This window comes from Opisthorchis viverrini (assembly GCF_000715545.1).
Source record: "Opisthorchis viverrini unplaced genomic scaffold opera_v5_67, whole genome shotgun sequence".
Taxonomy (NCBI): Eukaryota; Metazoa; Platyhelminthes; class Trematoda; order Opisthorchiida; family Opisthorchiidae; genus Opisthorchis; species Opisthorchis viverrini.
The window spans coordinates 505,047-519,814 of NW_008751722.1; the positions used below are offsets into that span (position 1 = coordinate 505,047).

General features: G+C 41.6%; 1 protein-coding gene across 1 annotated transcript in view; it reads left to right on the forward strand.

Annotated features, from left to right (window-relative positions):
* Window positions 1-14,768, forward strand: part of T265_04153 (hypothetical protein) — a gene marked incomplete at both ends in the record, with an annotated part of 44,148 nt that overhangs the window by 14,794 nt on the left and 14,586 nt on the right. Inside the window, 2 exons of the mRNA XM_009168823.1 lie at window positions 4,364-4,602; window positions 6,320-6,688. Of these exons, the coding sequence (XP_009167087.1) occupies window positions 4,364-4,602; window positions 6,320-6,688 (608 nt within the window). The remainder of the gene's footprint in view (window positions 1-4,363; window positions 4,603-6,319; window positions 6,689-14,768) is intronic.

Consider the following 14,768-nt stretch of genomic DNA (forward strand, 5'->3'; position numbering starts at 1 on the left):
GCTGACAGCTTTTGTAAATGGTTGATGATGCATAACAGGTATGTGAGACATATAATGAAGTCTGAATGAAATAATATAATTAGATGAGTTGTGCTAATATTCTCAAACTAATTTACCGTCCGTTGCAATGTTGCCATGTGTTTTAGTTGCTCCAAAGCAATTGAAGCCTCACTAGTGAAAAACAACGTTTGAGAGCATAATGTGGTTAACTAGTGTGTGGACAAATTTGTTCAACATTCGTATGTACGGAACTGAGATGCAAGAGACAATTTGTCAGTTGGTCTCACCAACGAAGATGTGACGACCTTATCCACCTGGACGATGATGATTCGATTATTCCCTTAGCTTCCTAAATTATTTGTCGACCTTTCGGTATCAGTTCAAGTGACAATATCAGAGCCTTGTAGATGGAATTCCGCTGCGGATAAAATTCTGTGGCTGAGTGTCTGTATAGGTTTATTTATGACTTAGTCACCCAGAACAATCTCGCCTAGTTGGTCACCTTTCGTGTTGGTTTTCCCACCGACTGGTTGGTTTTAAGTTGGATTTTTAGTTTTAGGTTTGCTTCATATCTGCCGTGGACTAGGTACGAGGTGCGAGTTTTGTTTCTCGGTCTCTTGGTCTTATGGGCACTGGCTGTAGGTTTGGTCATCCGTCGATCTTCATATTTTGTAGATATGGTCGGTCTTAATGTCACCGAATCAACTTATTCTCGAAGTGCCATAATTTAAGCGATTTTTCTTCTTTGCTGGATGCCAAAGTACCAACCACGTAAGGTTTGGAGATTGAAATGGAAATAAAATATCATAGACCGTAGGTTCGATGGCCTCACTCTGTCCTTTTTACTTGTCGGAAGTTGCCTACCCGTCTGCTTTTACAGTATATTGAGGCGTGAATATGAAGAAAGAATGCTTACGGAGAATGTAACTGAAAAAGGTAATTTCGGTGATTCGAACCTCCGGGCCGAATAGACACCAGTCGGTCAGGAAACAAACTAGTCAACAAGCCAACAAGCATGGTACCCCGGACGATGTATGATAAGCCAGGTTGGACGTGAGCAAATAGCCCTGCGCATACCCAATTTCAAAAGCAAACTTTCACGTGCAAAGCACTTCCGCTCACTAGATAAGAGGCATATCAGGCAAAAAATATTGCAACTGGAGTGGACAGCCTGGCAGGCGTGGTAATTATTTGCACTTTTCTGTGTGGTCAGTTTCATGCCTAGAAGTGTGGTTTGTGTTGACGCCGAGAGGAATATTCGGATGTCCACGTTTTCCGCTTTTGATCAACAGTATTCACCCAACACGCAACTATTGAAGTTCGACTAATCTGACTAGTGTTTTGATTTACTGTATATTCGCAAAACGACATTCTGCATACTATTGAATCATCCAACTAGATGGTTTGCATGGCCCAATATCTAAAAATTAGTATGTAAGTGGGTAGCTCCAAATGTCAAGATGATTTCCGAATTCTCTTGTGTTACCAGACTGTTTATATCAACTTCAGTGAGCTGTGCGGAGTTTTGCAATGAAGCAGAAAACAGTCTCTAAGTAGATGTTGCTTGGTTGAACGTGTGGATCAAAATGTGTTGTGTGTGGTACAAGGTATAAATGATCGAAAATGTCTCACTCATCACGATCCACAAGGAGCATTTATATCGTGCAAAGAAGAAAACTTGATATTTTACGCAAGTAAAAGTTTACAGCGGAAACGATCGGTCGTGGGGATAATCTTCACTCTATTAAGAACGTATCATTTACTAGTGCGGTACCTATAAGAATTCAAGTGTTGGATGATAAGTTGAAAACAGTTTTGGAATGCTTGCACGTGCAATTTCACATTTGAATTTATTTACATAGTTTGTCGTAACAAAAGGACATTTAATGTCATACAAGCGCACCCAACAAGGACCGGTGAAAATATAGTATTGCTTCGTGTATGAGAGGAACAGGTGGTTAAAACAAGAGGGGACACCTTACTGTCTATTCTCGTGCTTAGAAGAAACGGGATAAACGTTCTTCATGATAGATGAAAATATAAACATTTGATCTTTCCAGGTGAGTTACGACAGGTTGCGACAGAAGCTGCGCTTGGAACTAGAACATGGGCTGACGACAGCGAAAAAAGTTGCAAATTCATAAAGTCTTCATCGGTTACTGTAAAGTTTTGCAGTCTTGCTTTTAGGGGTTCTCTATTAGACTAATTGGACTGCGCGCTTTCATTGCCTGGGCTGAGCGTTATGTAGGACGCTGAAAGCGTTTCGACTATGTTTGAATATATCTGTTGCCTATGGGTGCGCAGAAGGTAAGGTTGTTTCAAACGTCCACGATTTGTAGATTATCAGCAACACGGTAACACTACAACCCAATAGGTTTCCCACTGATCAGTTCAACAGATGGCCTCAAACAACCGATCTCCTGAGGTCGATACCTAATGTAAAATGACACCCTGTTGTCCGTGTGAGATTCGTAAGACGAATTGTTTTTTTACGGATACAGTGGAATCATTACAACATCCATAATACAGGTACTCGTATGTCTCAATGCTTAGCTTTTTAGCCCTAAAACATCTCCCTTTGTCCAACTTGTAAACATTTCTCCATAGCAACATTGGAATTTAGGATTGTCCATGGTGTGAAATGAATGAATGGGTGGAGATTTTTAAGGAATCATGGTTAAATCCCACCAAGGTTGCGCGCTCAATGGCACCAGCATTAGTCAAAAAACGTTTCACGCTTTTATGTCGAAGAATCAATATACTTGCCCCAAAACAGAACTATAACATTTGCAAGAATGTGGTGTGTATGTATGTTTTATAAACCCATTAACCATTCAACAGCTATTCGTTTCAATAGTTGTGTGTGGTTGCGGGATTTGTAGAATATGTGTTCGGATCACTCTCGTTTGGACAGTCATCCTTCTAGCCCAACGCAATCTTCCTGGCGCATCCATACGAAAAGGAGGTTGCACTTAGTTGAGGTCATCAGCGGCGCATATCCTTGACTGGCGGGATTTGACCCTTACACATCTGACGTGCGAGGCAAACATGTCACCGCCACTCCACCAGCGCACGCTTGACAGATCTGATGTGATTATTAAGCCCGACGGCTCGAACAATGACCCGGTTGCATACCTTAGCTGAGTCAGTTGATTGGCCCGCCTGTCAGGACCTCCGACATAGCTCCACAGAACTCGAAACCTGCTAAACACATTGCTTAGTTGTAGGTGATTGCAATATACAACAAAAATGTGCTTGACGTGCTTTTCACTATGACCTATTAATTAAGTGAACGTAATTTTGCAGCAAGGCGCAAGGTCCATAGCAAGGTCACGAGGGTTTACTAGCCAAATACGAAGTTTCAACTCAGATATCTAATTGGGGGCCGAATAAACATAAGGCAGACTCCGCGGAAGACAGATAGTTTTCTATGAAATAACTAGTGCTCTGTCGGCATGTCGGCTCTGTGTCCATGGGTATTAAACCCCAGAAAGTATATCCACTTCGATTGCTGAAAATAAATAGACAGGTTTATATCGAGATTATGCTAAAATGAATTACCTTCAAGTAGGATAGAAGTCAATGTCTCAGCCATTTTTTCATCGATATTTCACCCGTCTAGTACATTTATAGTTTGCCCACATTGGCTATTGCATTTTTCTGAGAAAAACGGAAATCCACCAATCAGTTGTGACTTACACTTTTTGCTTTAAGCTCTGCTTACCTAGAAGCTTGCTGGTATACATACATTCCAAACCCCATTGATCAGAGACACTCACCAACATCCGGTCTTTTAAAGCTATATGGGCGCAATGATTGCAAGTCAGCTGACCAGTTACCGAGTTGATTCCTCAGAATGTTTTTGGGGTACATCAAATTGAACAAGACCTGCGCTGAAGTCTGCGTCTCTGTGATCGACTTGCGGATGGCTTGCAGCGAATTTCCGGATTAGGTGTTATTGCCAAAAGATTACGAGCTGCCGTCAAAGTATGTCAATCGGAACTTTGTCAATTAATTGACTTTCAGTTTGGAGCGAATGTGAAATAAATGGCGCTGAGTCACCTTGGAAGGATTTAGAAAATCAAATACTCATTCCCCTCAACTGAGGCAAAACCGTTCACAAAATGAACTTTGCAAATACCATACCCTTTCATAAGCGGACGGTTAGCGTAAAATACGATGAATCTTAAACAACAAGTTTCCATTGAAAATTCGATTTATATTTTGATACTCGACGTTTATTAGGATTCTAATCCTTAACTGATCCAATGATCCATGTTGCACTTGTATGACAGAATTTCTCATTCCAGAATGATCACCTGTGCCCTATGTTATCTACATTTACATTCACTACCTTCCACAGGTTACAATTTGCCTTCATTGAAAACTTCAAATATTTTGATAAGCGACAAGCTACAGACCACCGGGAATCCGGCTGCGATTAATGGCCCAAATTCCATCAAAGAAAAACCTACAAGGAGCAGTGTTCGATACAAGCAAAAGGACCAGAGGAACTCAGAGGAAACTTCACCAAGATTTGTAAAATTCGATACTGGTGAAACGATTCGCCTACGCTGTCGCATTTTGAGGGGGCCCTATCTGGTAAGAGAGACTATATAAATTACTACAACAGTTTAAGATAGAGTGGATGTGTACAGACTCCCTAAGGTTGGTGCTACAATAGTTCTGTGTTTAATGTTTGGTCTTCCAAATGAGGTCACCGATAATGATTATCATATTTCTTTTACCGTGAGAGGTTCAGTTTTCTGTCAGAAACGGCGTTTCGTTCCAAAAGCCAGAATAGCGACGATAAAATTCAGTTTTAAGCAGGCGAGATGCAGTTATACGAGATGCAGGTACAAGTACACTCTTTAATGTGTCACTTTCCCAGAAGTCACGAATTGCTTTTGAAGACATAATGTAGGGACTACTAGTGTAAGAATGCGCTCCGAAAATGCAACAGCTTCGACTGACTGGAGTACATATCACGCAGACGCGGTAATCTGTCAGTTGCAACGTGCGCCACATCTCCAAATCCAGGAAGTGTGCTCGATGTAGCATGGAAGCAATCATCAGTTAATTTCGTTCAGTCTGTTTATTTTGTTTCCCAATGCTTTGGAAATCTTTGTAACACACCTAGTCATCACCTCGGTATACACAGGGTCTATCCATCTAACATATTGAAGGTAATTTTGCTTGAGCTTTTCAGAATTTCAGCAGTCAAGCGAGGTCAAATTTTATCGATACTAGTTGGAACACAAGTAAACAACAAACTGCGATATCCACAGATTTTGACTACATTATCCAGCTATAAGGCTTGCAAAATTATATCACACAGTGGTTGCTGCAAGGAAGAAACTCATCAATGCAACTTTGAGGCTGGTCTTGAAAATACGGTAAATGAAAGTTACAGCTGGCAGTAATTCGTACCTGGAATAAGTGCGTTATGCGGATGTGGTTTTATTGATTGACTGGTGAAGAGCAGTGAAGAAGAAATTTTTGGGAAAATTAGGATTGATTTTCAAAATGCTTGTTTGCTAAGACGTCAACTAATATATTTATTGAAGGTAATACCTCTTCTGGTAAGGAGCCTTAAAAAAATGGCAGTAAAACGGCTATCTTCTACCTGAGCGTGGAAACAATCAATAACAGACAGAATAATTCCGGAATGAACCGGGGGTTCCCATGGTCTTAGTCTATAAAAACTACATCCATTAGAAAATTACGTCTCGGAAACGTGCGAATATACAAAATCCATCACCAGATAGGTCACATTAGAATTCACGTTTAGAAAAACATGGAACGCTGCTGCCAGATGAGCCACTGTGACGTTGACCTGAGGTGATGCAGAACAAATTTCTAGCAGTTTCGAGATAATACGACCAGCCAACCAAATCACTCAGTCCTGTTCCTAATTGTTGTTTAGACTGCTCACAGCTGACATCTAATCCCGGTAGTTTGATCATCAGCGTAGTGTCGGCGGATAAGATGGGTCTGTCCCAAACCCATAGTCCCATAGCATCTGGACGCAAAGCGCCCTCGCCAAATGGCTTGCGTAATTTGAAACGCATAAGTTGTTTTTTAATATGTATTTTGATGTGCTGTAAGCACTAACTCCACTGCATGTAAAGTGTTAGGTAACTTGCCGCTTGCTCTTTGCTACTGCGAAAATTGTTTCCAGGCCAAAACCTTTGTCCAATGTAGAATTTTAGTTCAAGTAACGTCTCTCGAAAAGTCGGTATCATCACAGGTGACTATTTCGTGGGAAAAAACGATGACTGTGATATTTTCGTTTGTGATTTCCTACTACCACAAGGTAATGTGGAATAAACTTGGCCTTGATTATCCTCTGACAATCGGCACCCGGCGATTTTCACCCGATGAGCGTATTCGTATACAGTATAAAGCCCCAGACAAATGGGTGCTTACCATTGCGGAAGCAAAACTCACTGATAGTGGTGTTTATACTTGCACAACCAGCACCAGTTCCGCTCCAAGTGATCAATTTCAGCACCTGTGTTCAGTCGCATCCAAAGATGGTATGGTCGCAAAGGCCGAATACGCCAACACATCTTGTCAAGAGGAAAACAGTGGTTCAGTGCACGACAACCAGTCAAACAAGAAAGGCTCCAACGAATACTATGTTACAGTGGGTAAGCAGATGTGGATTTTTGCTATTGGATCGTGAAATGCTGCACGATATTTCACCACTGTCAATCATAAATGACTGTCTAATCTAGTGTAGCGCAAACAACTATCTTAATCCGGTTGTGTTTCAACGACTCTCACTACTTTCTCCTTATAGCGCATCAGGCGTTTTGTCATTATCGTAGCCATTTTTAATCTTGGCATCCTGTGAGGGACAAAAGTATGTCGGGTTCCTAATTAGTATGACCCAAACGGCGCAGATTCTCTTCTGAGTTAGTAGTTTATGGAGTGTTTAGGAATCTCCAGTTGGGATTTCAAAGTGCAGGTGATTTCAGTCTACGCTGAAGAGCCGAAACGCAGTGTAAAACCGGTGTGTACTTATTGTAAATTATCAGTAGTGTGCATCTCAAGAAGCACAAGGTCTGCGTGTATCGAATTATAGTACGGGCCGTTTACCTCTACGGCTGCGACCCCTAGCTTTTTCAAACGGCGGAACTGAGAGCCCTTAGGATCTTCGACCACCATCTTAGTTGAATTTAGCATCGACAAATCGGCCTCAAGGCAACCAGGAACCAAGATTTTAGTCGTAAGACAGGATTTACGCAAAAGAATGTATCAAACATAAAATCTGTAACGGTTAGATCATGTACTGTACATGCCGGACCGTCGTTTTTAAAGAAAATGCTGTACCTTATGGACATTTCGGAGTTACACAAGGTAAGAAGTGGTCAAATTTTGTTCCAGAATGAGTAAATGAGATTACAAAAGTCTTAGCGTTTATGTTATGGTTCATTTTTCAGAATGGGGACAGCGACAGGCCTGATTTGCCTGATTGTAAACGCAGAGAGACATGACTTCTAGTTGCCGTCATTGGCGATGTTATTGCCGGTTCCCACCTAGGATGTGTTAATCGGTGTCTGGAATCATAGACAGTTTAAAGCTACAGGCCCAAATGTAATACAGATGTAAAGAAATATATTCAAGCTCTTTGATATGCTTGCTAGAGTATGTTGTTCACCAAGCAGACCTAAATATTTAGCCTTTTGTACGAATCGCCCTCCAGGAACATCACACACCCGTTAGAAGACAGAAGTACACCACCGAACTATGAATATCCCCGGCCGACAATGTGACCGTAGTGTCAAACGTATGTGTCAAATGTATGTGTGTCAAATGTTTGTGAAAACAATATCTAAGCAGTGGTTCAACCAATGAATTGTCGTCACTGGTATAGCTAAATGATAGGCAAGTTGTTCGCTTTCACAATGGAAAAAAATCTATTTCCCGTGAGGATGGCGAATGTGTGCAAATTAAGCCCGATAGATGAGCCCTTGCGAAAATGCAATGTTCAGCCCAGTAGCTAAACGCTGAATGCTACTGTGAATTTCAAAATAGATAAGCCGTTCAACAAAATAACAGAGGACAGATGGCCTGTTAGTCATGCGTTCTCAAATATTAACTCATGTTCCGACTGAATGATTTCTTAAAATGTAACCAGTAAACAAATTTAACCAGAGACCTGATTTAAATGAATTTAAAATTTCCTGTTGTTCAGCGAACATCCAACGGTAAGATTTGTGAATCACGTCAAACTGCCTTTCCCCAAATATCAGATTAATCCGGAAACCTTCAGTATCTTACTGATTGAAGGTTTTGCCTGATGTGTCGTGTTCAAGAAAAACCTTGAAGCAAATGGAACAAATCCTAATTAGGGCGTATACAGTGGTGATTTGTACAACACAGGATGACAGAACCTGTAACGTCCCAAGTTTTTTTGGTGGGATTTACGACGAAATACTCTAAGTCATTTGGAATAGTGAATTCTAAAGATACGTGGTTTCTGAAGGATTGGTTCTTGTCACTCCATTTACAATAAAGGTATACATCTTATATTATGGAGCGCTAATTCCCTAATAGCAATATTGCGCGTCATTTTACGATCCTAATTCGCAAACCCTGCAACAACTCCACGAAAGTGATCACCTTACCTTTTTGGTGATCGAGTTAACGCTTTTAAGACGCCTATTGAGATGGCTTTCTTCCAGAACGGCAATATTTTCGAGTGGTGCCGTAACACACATCATTCAACGTATTGATATGGAACCCTACAGTCAGCAAACATTTGTATGGGGAAAATATTTATTTTTTTCTTTGTCGCGATTTGTTCTAAAAGCTCTATTTCACTAGAGAAAACTACTCACAAGGTTGCTGGAAACTCTTCGACAGTCCACGACCGGTTTTGCCCTTATTGGGGATCATCAAGTAGGCGCAGTCGCCGGATCTCCGTCAACCTTATGACCTACTTGTACCCATCATACTTGGGCATTATAAACGAGAGATTCAATTGAGCCTCCCGTGAAAACCAAATTGATTTGCAAATGAGTGTATCTCCCTATTTCACTACTTTTCCTGCCTTAGTTGACGTTGATGACGATTAATAAATCAAGTGCTTCGCGCCCACTCAATCTAGTTTCAATGCGATTTGCAACCTTGTCATAAAGTAGGTGACACTGGGTACCGTTAGATCATTAGTAGTATTGCAAGCATGTTACTAAAGACAGGGCAACGAGTAATCCAGACTAACGTTCTTCAGTCTATCGTTGTCCAGCACGAACAAAACAAAGTTTACACAGACCATAATTCCCCTTGCACTTCTGTAATGCAATCTTATTGGGCCAAAAATTCAAGGTTGCATGTGGCTGCTGGTCTGAGGTGACAACAAATTATAGGAAATGTACATTCATACGAATCTTTCGACCGGATGTGCTCTAGTAGGTGGCAGCCACATTTCGGTTGTACCGTTCTCATTTTTCACCACGTTTCTCCTTCATGAAAGTCACACTGCATACATCAAGTATACTAAGGAAAATGCAAGTCCGATTACTCTACTTAATTTTTGTCGTCATTCATACGTTCCTCTGATCAGCGATAATCGGTCGCAACTGTAAAAATTATCGCCTCTTAGAATTCACGGAGTCTTTCGGGTAGCATTTACCGTTCACCAGTTGTCTTTCGAATGCTAGATCCTTTTGTCTGGAAACCGGCAATCGTCTAAATGAACTTGGCGGTAGGTGATCCGTTAGCGCATGCTTCAACGAGTGAGTGGTATGTGGAAAACAGAGCTTGTGGGGACCAAATATATACTACTGCTGATGAGAGTTGAATGTCCACCATTAAGCCGAGTGTGTTAGCTTATGACCGTAGGTAGTACAAAGATTCGAATCCTAAGTGAAAAGTGACATTCCTCTTAACAGCTGAAAGCTTTTAGCTGGTGTGCGCGACGGGGAGAACAACATGTGTATTGGTGTTGTGTTGCCTCCATTTAGACTGTTATCTGTCCAAAGAGAGCTTCTTACGAAGGCCAAAATTTGGATATAGTCGTCTTAGCTAATTTCACAATTGTTGAGACTTCGTCCTTCGTTCATGATTAGAACCTTCTGTTTCCAGCTCAACGAAAGACCTCACCATACTCAGGATCTTCCTCAAAACTTCCAGTTTCGGAACTACACTGCACGATAGCTTTTCATTGGCAGAAATCTGAAACTTTAGTGAAGCCTTTGCCCGTCACTGAAAGTGAATGCACAAATCTTCTTGATTCTCAACACAAGCAAAATGATAGAGGCTTTTACTTCTTCTCTACGTTTGTTTCGTGCATGCTTTGTTCGCTCGAAAAACTCTTATAGGAAGGGGGTATGTTCTCCCGCTAACTTGGATAGGTAAGAAACAGTGCCAGAAGGGTTTAATCTTTTATAGTAGTGATTTTTGAATGAAACCATTAAGTCAGTTCCCTGACAACGTCTTCTTACATTTGCTCTGTATCTCTTTTTTATAAAAAAGCCCAGACTATTGTCATTTTTGTGATTAGTTTGATGGCCTGTAGTGAAATGTCTAGCGGACTAACTTGATCGGATTCTGAAGTCCTGATGTTCAAAAAATATTTTTCTTGGGTAATTATAAAGCCCCGGTACAAATGTGTCTCAAGGTTTGTGAAAATACAAGAGATAAGTTTTGCTATTAGAAAGGTATGAACAGATATTCGGAAAAATTTATTCGTGTTATAATCTGAAGCCCCAAGCGATTCATTAGTGTCAGTCATGAGCGAAATTGCGTGATATACATGATGTTCATAATGTCTAGCAACATTGTACAGCTTGCCGTTGCATGCCAGATAAAGTTTAGCTTGAGGTTCAGAGGAACTTGCATCCGACACAGTTCTGCAGTGCCATGTTCTTGGGTGTTCACGTTGGCTTTCGTCGTGTCCCATAGCTAATGAAATGACAGTTTTAAACTTTCTGCTTGAGGCAAGGTTAGAACTATAAGTTCTACACAACCTTGCGAATTAATTCCACATAAGCAGAATGTAAGTCGCGCTGGAATCAAACTATTTAACTTAATATGTAACTTAGAGACTGCCTATTATCTCCGTTGACATGATAAAAAGTTATCGAATTTCTAAAAAACGCTTGGAACCAACTCAGTAGTCATCGTTTACAGAAAAGTTGGTGACAGTTGGTAGATTTATTGCTTGGCAACGTTTCGTTTTTGACACATCAACTCCGTCAGGTCAAGTGAATAGCTTATGGGGTTTGTCGTGATTTAAGGCGGAAGGAGAACGAATCAGCTAATTTAAGCTTAATCTCTGTTAGGTGTCGGCCGAGGGATTGTGTGTTAGACTGTGTCATCAAGTGTTGGGAGAACCTTCATGGATTTGGAACCGGCTTGGGGTCTAGTTGTTCCGGTTCCGTTCACGTAAGTATCCCTCTCGAAAGTCGTCCTCTGTGTGTTACGACAGTTGTGTAAGCAAGAGGGATTTTGTGAACTTTGGTCGGGTTGGGATTTCCACACTCTGTTTTTGCTAATGAATCTACGTGCATTGACGCACAAACAGTTACATGTCAACTGGGATTATCTAAGACCGTTTTTCGTAGGCAAACCAGTCCCACATCCCCGCTGTGATTCTTGGTGGTTTTCACCGCCTCGAAAATCAGTCGCTGTGGTGTGAATCGCGGTCCCTGTCTTCAAATTTCCACTTCTTCAGATCTGTTCCATGTCCTGTGTCTCAGGACCGCATTCTTTGGTGTTTTTTTATATCCCTTTTATGCTTACATATTCTGGTGCGATTCCTTGGCAGTTTATCCTATGTAAACCTCAGTGCAATTGTTGCAGCTAATTTACTACACATAGTCCCTAGTCCTCTCTACTAAAAGAGGATCTTCAATCGCACAAAAACTGAGCGTAGCGATTTTCCTTTTTGAAAAGCTACTTGAATGCTCGCTAATTTCGCTAGTCTTCGAGCAGCATTTGATATTCCTACTTTATATAGAACGACTGCTGTAACAATGCATTCCTTACTGGGTCTAGATACCGGATTTGGTTTCACTCAAGGTTCCAAAAATGTCACAGGCTTATTTTGAAAGGTTTAGCCTTTGCAATCAGCGTGCCAAGATCAAATAACCATCAAAGGTGTCACGACGTTGGGTTAAAGCCAAAGGTTGTGAGTAATGTCGTGGACTGCCTTTACTGCACGAGAAACGTTGTTTAAGATCTGCCTGAGGGGAACGATCTGCCCATAACAACAGTGTTCAAAGAAACTGTAGTAATATTTCTTAAAAGGTCAACTCCGGGAACCGTCACACTCTGTCTAGTCTACCTTTCCTTGCAAATGTAAGATAACGACTCCCACAAACCATTGTTAACCCTACGGACCTGCAAGTGCCTTGCGCATTTTGAAAAGTAACTATCCTCGATTTCGTGCATGACGGGCGTGGAGTAAGATTTATAGTGACGAATAATCTTTCGATTTTCCGATAAGTCGACACTCGATAGGAGGGAAGAAGGAATGTAATGGGATAGATGTAAGTGTCAGGAGCACAAAACTCTATTTCTGATGACCAGGTCAACTCACAGTGAGTGGGATGGATTTGAAAAGGGACGCAATGGTCCAAAAACTGCTCTTACCAAACGGGATTCAGATGGATGGGGTTATAATACAACGAATGGAGTAGATCAAAGGTGAGTTGTGATAATATAGATTTGGTTGTTATCCCATTTGCGGGTAGTGAAAAGCCCTGGTTGGTTATGGAAATTCCGTTGCCGTAGTAGTAATCCTGTTTGCAGCTGCACTCTTCCCGCCAGTCTTGGCGTTCTCCAGTTGCCTTTTTTGGTAGACAGATGAATGATACACGACCTCCCTGGAAGTTATTCCCTGCTCATGCAATGTAGCTGTACTTGGTGGTGTGCATCCATTTCTGTCAAAGATACAGGAACCTGGCTTCCTGACGAATGACGAACCAAGCTGATAATGCGATAAAATATGTCTCGAGTTTTTCAAAAACGTAGTAAAAGTAGTGAAATTGAAATAAACTACTCACCAGGTTGCCAAAAACTCTTCGACAGCCCACGATCGGTTTCACCCTTCTTGGGGCTCATCAAGTAGGCGCAGTCCCGAGGTTCCGTCAACCTTATGACCTACTTAAACACTAATTGAACTTCACATTAGATAATACTTCAAACGGATTTTACAAAAGAATAATCATGTTATTTGAATATAAGCATCTTGCTATGGTTTTGCTTGACAGTTGAGCCACTGCTAGTATTGAAGCACTGAAAGTTCAGACGACATGCACCCCGGTTAGAAGTAGCCTAAATTATGTTGTTTGCAAAGGGTTAACAGTTCCTTCACAACACTGTTATCGGAGCTAGATTGCCGTATGATGAATTCATAAGAAAGCTAAATATATTTATTTTGTTTTGACACTGTCATTTCATGAATAACCAGCATCAAAACGAGACAAGATAGAATCGGGCAAATGCAAATTTGAAGGCCAACTGCTTTCTAGCGATGAATCCCAGACAAGGACTCCCGTTTGCATTTTCGACTGATTATGCACGGGACAGATTTGTTCGCGCCCTTTTTCAAACGAGAAACTTAATGAAAGTATAAAACTGAACTGCAAATGAGAGGCAGACGGTCCGGCACATTTCGTTTTGAAACTGCCAAAAACGTCCCAAGTGGAAAACAGTTCTGAAGCGGAAACTTCTTATCAACAGTGCACAAACTTTTAAGAAAATCGGCAAGCTTTCATCAACATTTAAAATAAGTAGTCCTAAATTACCAAAAATATAAGCGAATATCCAAAGTTTCTGATAACCAAACCGATGCAGTTTAATGCGTTTAAAACTCTGCATTTGGGGTCAGGTCATACCTAACTAATGGTCATGGAGACCATAGCATTTTATCTGATCGGGTCCACCTAATACACGAAGAACTGACAACACACGTAAAATAATAAATACCCTGTGTCATCACCATCATTGTCAGCTGGAATAACCGCGTACTCGTCGTACAGGGGTTGTAGCTGCCGCAGTTTCGTTCACCGATGATTTGGGGGGAGGGGGATGTAGCTGCGCATTACAGGCGGGAGCTGATAAATTGGTGCATAAATCCAGCACTGTCAGCGCAGCGGCAAGGTTTCTGATCCATATAGTAATATGGAGCGCACCGCAGCATTGTAAACTCGACCATTGACAGAGAAGCTGATGTCACGCCCACGCCACAGGTGACGTAGGTTTGCAAAAGCTGCTCTGGCCTTCCCAATCCAGATGGAAATATCATCTTTCGCGAGAACACCGGGACTGATACAGCTGCCCAGGTAAACAAATTTGTCTACTACCTCAATCAGTGCATCCGCAAGCATGAGGTTGAGGTTCGAGCCCGCCCAATCTTGCAGTAGCACTTTACACTTTGCAGGTATGAATCGCATGCCGAACCGCGGGGCAGAATAATTTAGATTATTTATTTATTTTATTTGTTTGCATTGCCAGGGGATCAGATCTTAGAAAAGCTATGTCGTCTGCGTACTCGATGTCTGTGAGCGGAGGCCCAGGGAGCACTTCGACCCCACAGGCATTAGAGGCTGGAAGTGCATCTTCCATGATCGTGTCAATGACGAAGTTGAAGAGGAAAGGTGAAAGAGGACAGCCCTGTCGGACACCACTGGATGTGGTGAACTCAGGAGAAAGCTTCCCGTAGACTTTTACACGGCCGCGGGAGTTGGCGTACAGCGCCTTAATGAGGGTCAAGAATTTACGGGGGACACCTTTGCTCCACAGACACTGCC